This window comes from Pygoscelis adeliae, unplaced genomic scaffold, assembly GCF_000699105.1.
Source record: "Pygoscelis adeliae isolate BGI_AS28 unplaced genomic scaffold, ASM69910v1 Scaffold66, whole genome shotgun sequence".
NCBI classification, from domain to species: Eukaryota; Metazoa; Chordata; class Aves; order Sphenisciformes; family Spheniscidae; genus Pygoscelis; species Pygoscelis adeliae.
The window spans coordinates 5,317,553-5,319,828 of record NW_008825167.1 but is presented as its reverse complement, the minus strand read 5'-3'; the positions used below and the strand labels follow the sequence as shown (position 1 = coordinate 5,319,828).

General features: G+C 42.6%; 1 protein-coding gene across 1 annotated transcript in view; it reads left to right on the top strand.

Moving 5' to 3' along the window:
- The window catches only part of LOC103920983, a 16,651-nt gene extending 15,102 nt beyond the window's left edge, over window positions 1-1,549 (top strand). Inside the window, exons 10-11 of the mRNA XM_009328876.1 lie at window positions 596-710; window positions 1,500-1,549. Coding sequence (XP_009327151.1) covers window positions 596-701 — 106 coding nt within the window. The 3' untranslated portion in view covers window positions 702-710; window positions 1,500-1,549. The remainder of the gene's footprint in view (window positions 1-595; window positions 711-1,499) is intronic.
- The last annotated feature ends 727 nt before the right edge of the window (window positions 1,550-2,276 follow it).

The following is a 2,276-nucleotide window of genomic DNA, read 5'->3' as shown; positions in this document are numbered from 1 at the left end:
CCCTCAGCATAAGAAAGACACGGACCTGTTGGAGCAAGTCCAGAGGAGGGCCACGAAAATGATCAGGGGGATGGAACACCTCTTCTCTGAAGAAAAGCTGAGAGAGTTGGGGTTGTTCAGCCTAGAGAAGAGAAGGCTTTGGGGAGACCTTATTGCAGCCCATCAGTACTTCAAGGGGGCTTATAAAAAAGACGGGGACAAACTTTTTAGGAGGGCCTGTTGTGACAGGACAAGGGGGAATGGCTTTAAACTAAAAGAGGGTAGATTCAGGCTAGATATAAGGAAGAAATTTTTTATGCTGAGGGTGGTGAAACACTGGCACAGGTTGTCCAGAGAGGTGGTGGATGCCCCATCCCTGGAAACGTTTAAGGTCAGGTTGGATGGGGCTCTGAGCAACCTGATCTAGTTGAAGATGTCCCTGCCCACGGCAGGGGGGTTGGACTAGGTGACCTTTAGAGGTCCCTTCCAACCCAAACCATTCTATGATTCTCCTGTTATAGTCTGTATTAGAGTAAATAGCAGGTTGTAGCTGTATTTAGTGTAAAAAGGTTACCATAATAAAGCCACTTAGTCTTTGAGGTTTTTTTATTTGTAGGCTTAAACTTTGTAGCAGTTTATTGGAAGGACATCAGTCAGAATACCCTGAAAGGGGATGGGGAAGTGCAAGTGCTGAAGATAGAATAATGAGGAAAAAAACTTAAAATACCAAGGTGAGTTCATGCTGACTACTTATTTTACTTACTTTGTTTCAGTAGCCCATATGCAGTATCGTTCCACAGAATCCAACTGTTCTGTTCAAGCAGATCAATTTCTCTTTTTATTCCTTTATTATATTAGTATTTTATCCCATCCTCTTGTATTTAATGCAGCACTTCAATTAAAAGATCTAATACTTCAGACTTAGTAAATTGAAATATTTACCTGTTCAGCCAGAAAACATGTTTTATCTTATCATCGAAATGAAAAGTGCCATTTTTTTAATTATTTTTCTAGCAGCTTTTCTGCCTTTTAATATTTTTGTGATGAAGTCACAGCTTTGCATTTGCAGCAGTAGATTTCAATGAAAATTCTCTCTTGGACTTTAGATTCCTGTGGTGTATTAACAGGATGGGTAGTATCTTGAGTCAAACAGCTTTTATTAGCAGATAGTCTTTTGTGTACTTTCATTATCTTTGATCTACATTTAATGCAGGCTCTGAAATATTATGGACTAGGATATAAATGTCTTTTTAACAGTGATCTTGGAATATTTTGCATAATAGAACTCTAACAATATGACACACAATTAGTTTTACACTACTTAAGATTTGAATTCTAGCAATATCAGGACAAGGCAGGTAGAGCTTTTAAAAAATTGTGCTAATGGTGTTTTTTCTATTGATTTTATTGATTTATTTTTTTTAATTTAAAATCTTTGAGTATGAATAAGACAATATGGATTCACTTTTCTAAAGTGCTAATTCAATATTTGAAAATATCTAGTCTCTCTTTGTATATAGAAGTATCGAAGAAGAAGGACTTTCTCCTGTGACAGAAAATGATTTGAAGAATAGGGATATAGTCTGAGATCATCCTTGGAAAACTGGTGCAGTCGCATAAGATCTGCACTGAAAGAGGAAGAGATTTACAGTCAGCATATGTGCAATCAACATAAGGTGAAATGTGCAGGTAAAAGAAGCATGCCTCTGTACATCACAGTTGAGAGAGCCTTTCTCATTGTACTGGCTCAGTGTTGGGGCCAGTTCTGTTCAATATCTTTATCAATGATCTGGATGAGGGGATCGAGTGCACCCTCAGTCAGTTTGCAGACGACACCAAGTTGGGTGGGAGTGTTGATCTGCTCGAGGGTAGGAAGGCTCTGCAGAGGGACCTGGACAGGCTGGATCGATGGGCCCAGGCCAACTGTATGAGGTTCAACAAGGCCAAGTGCCGGGTCCTGCACTTCGGCCACAGCAACCCCATGCAGCGCTACAGGCCTGGGGAAGAGTGGCTGGAAAGCTGCCCGGCGGAAAAGGACCTGGGGATGCTGGTCGACAGCCGGCTGAACATGAGCCGGCAGTGTGCCCAGGCGGCCAAGAAGGCCAATGGCATCCTGGCCTGTATCAGAACTAGTGTGGCCAGCAGGAGTAGGGAAGTGATCGTGCCCCTGTACTCGGCACTGGTGAGGCCGCACCTCGAATACTGTGTTCAGTTTTGGGCCCCTCACTACAAGAAGGACGTTGAGGTGCTGGAGCGTGTCCAGAGAAGGGCAACGAGGCTGGTGAGGGGTCTGGAGC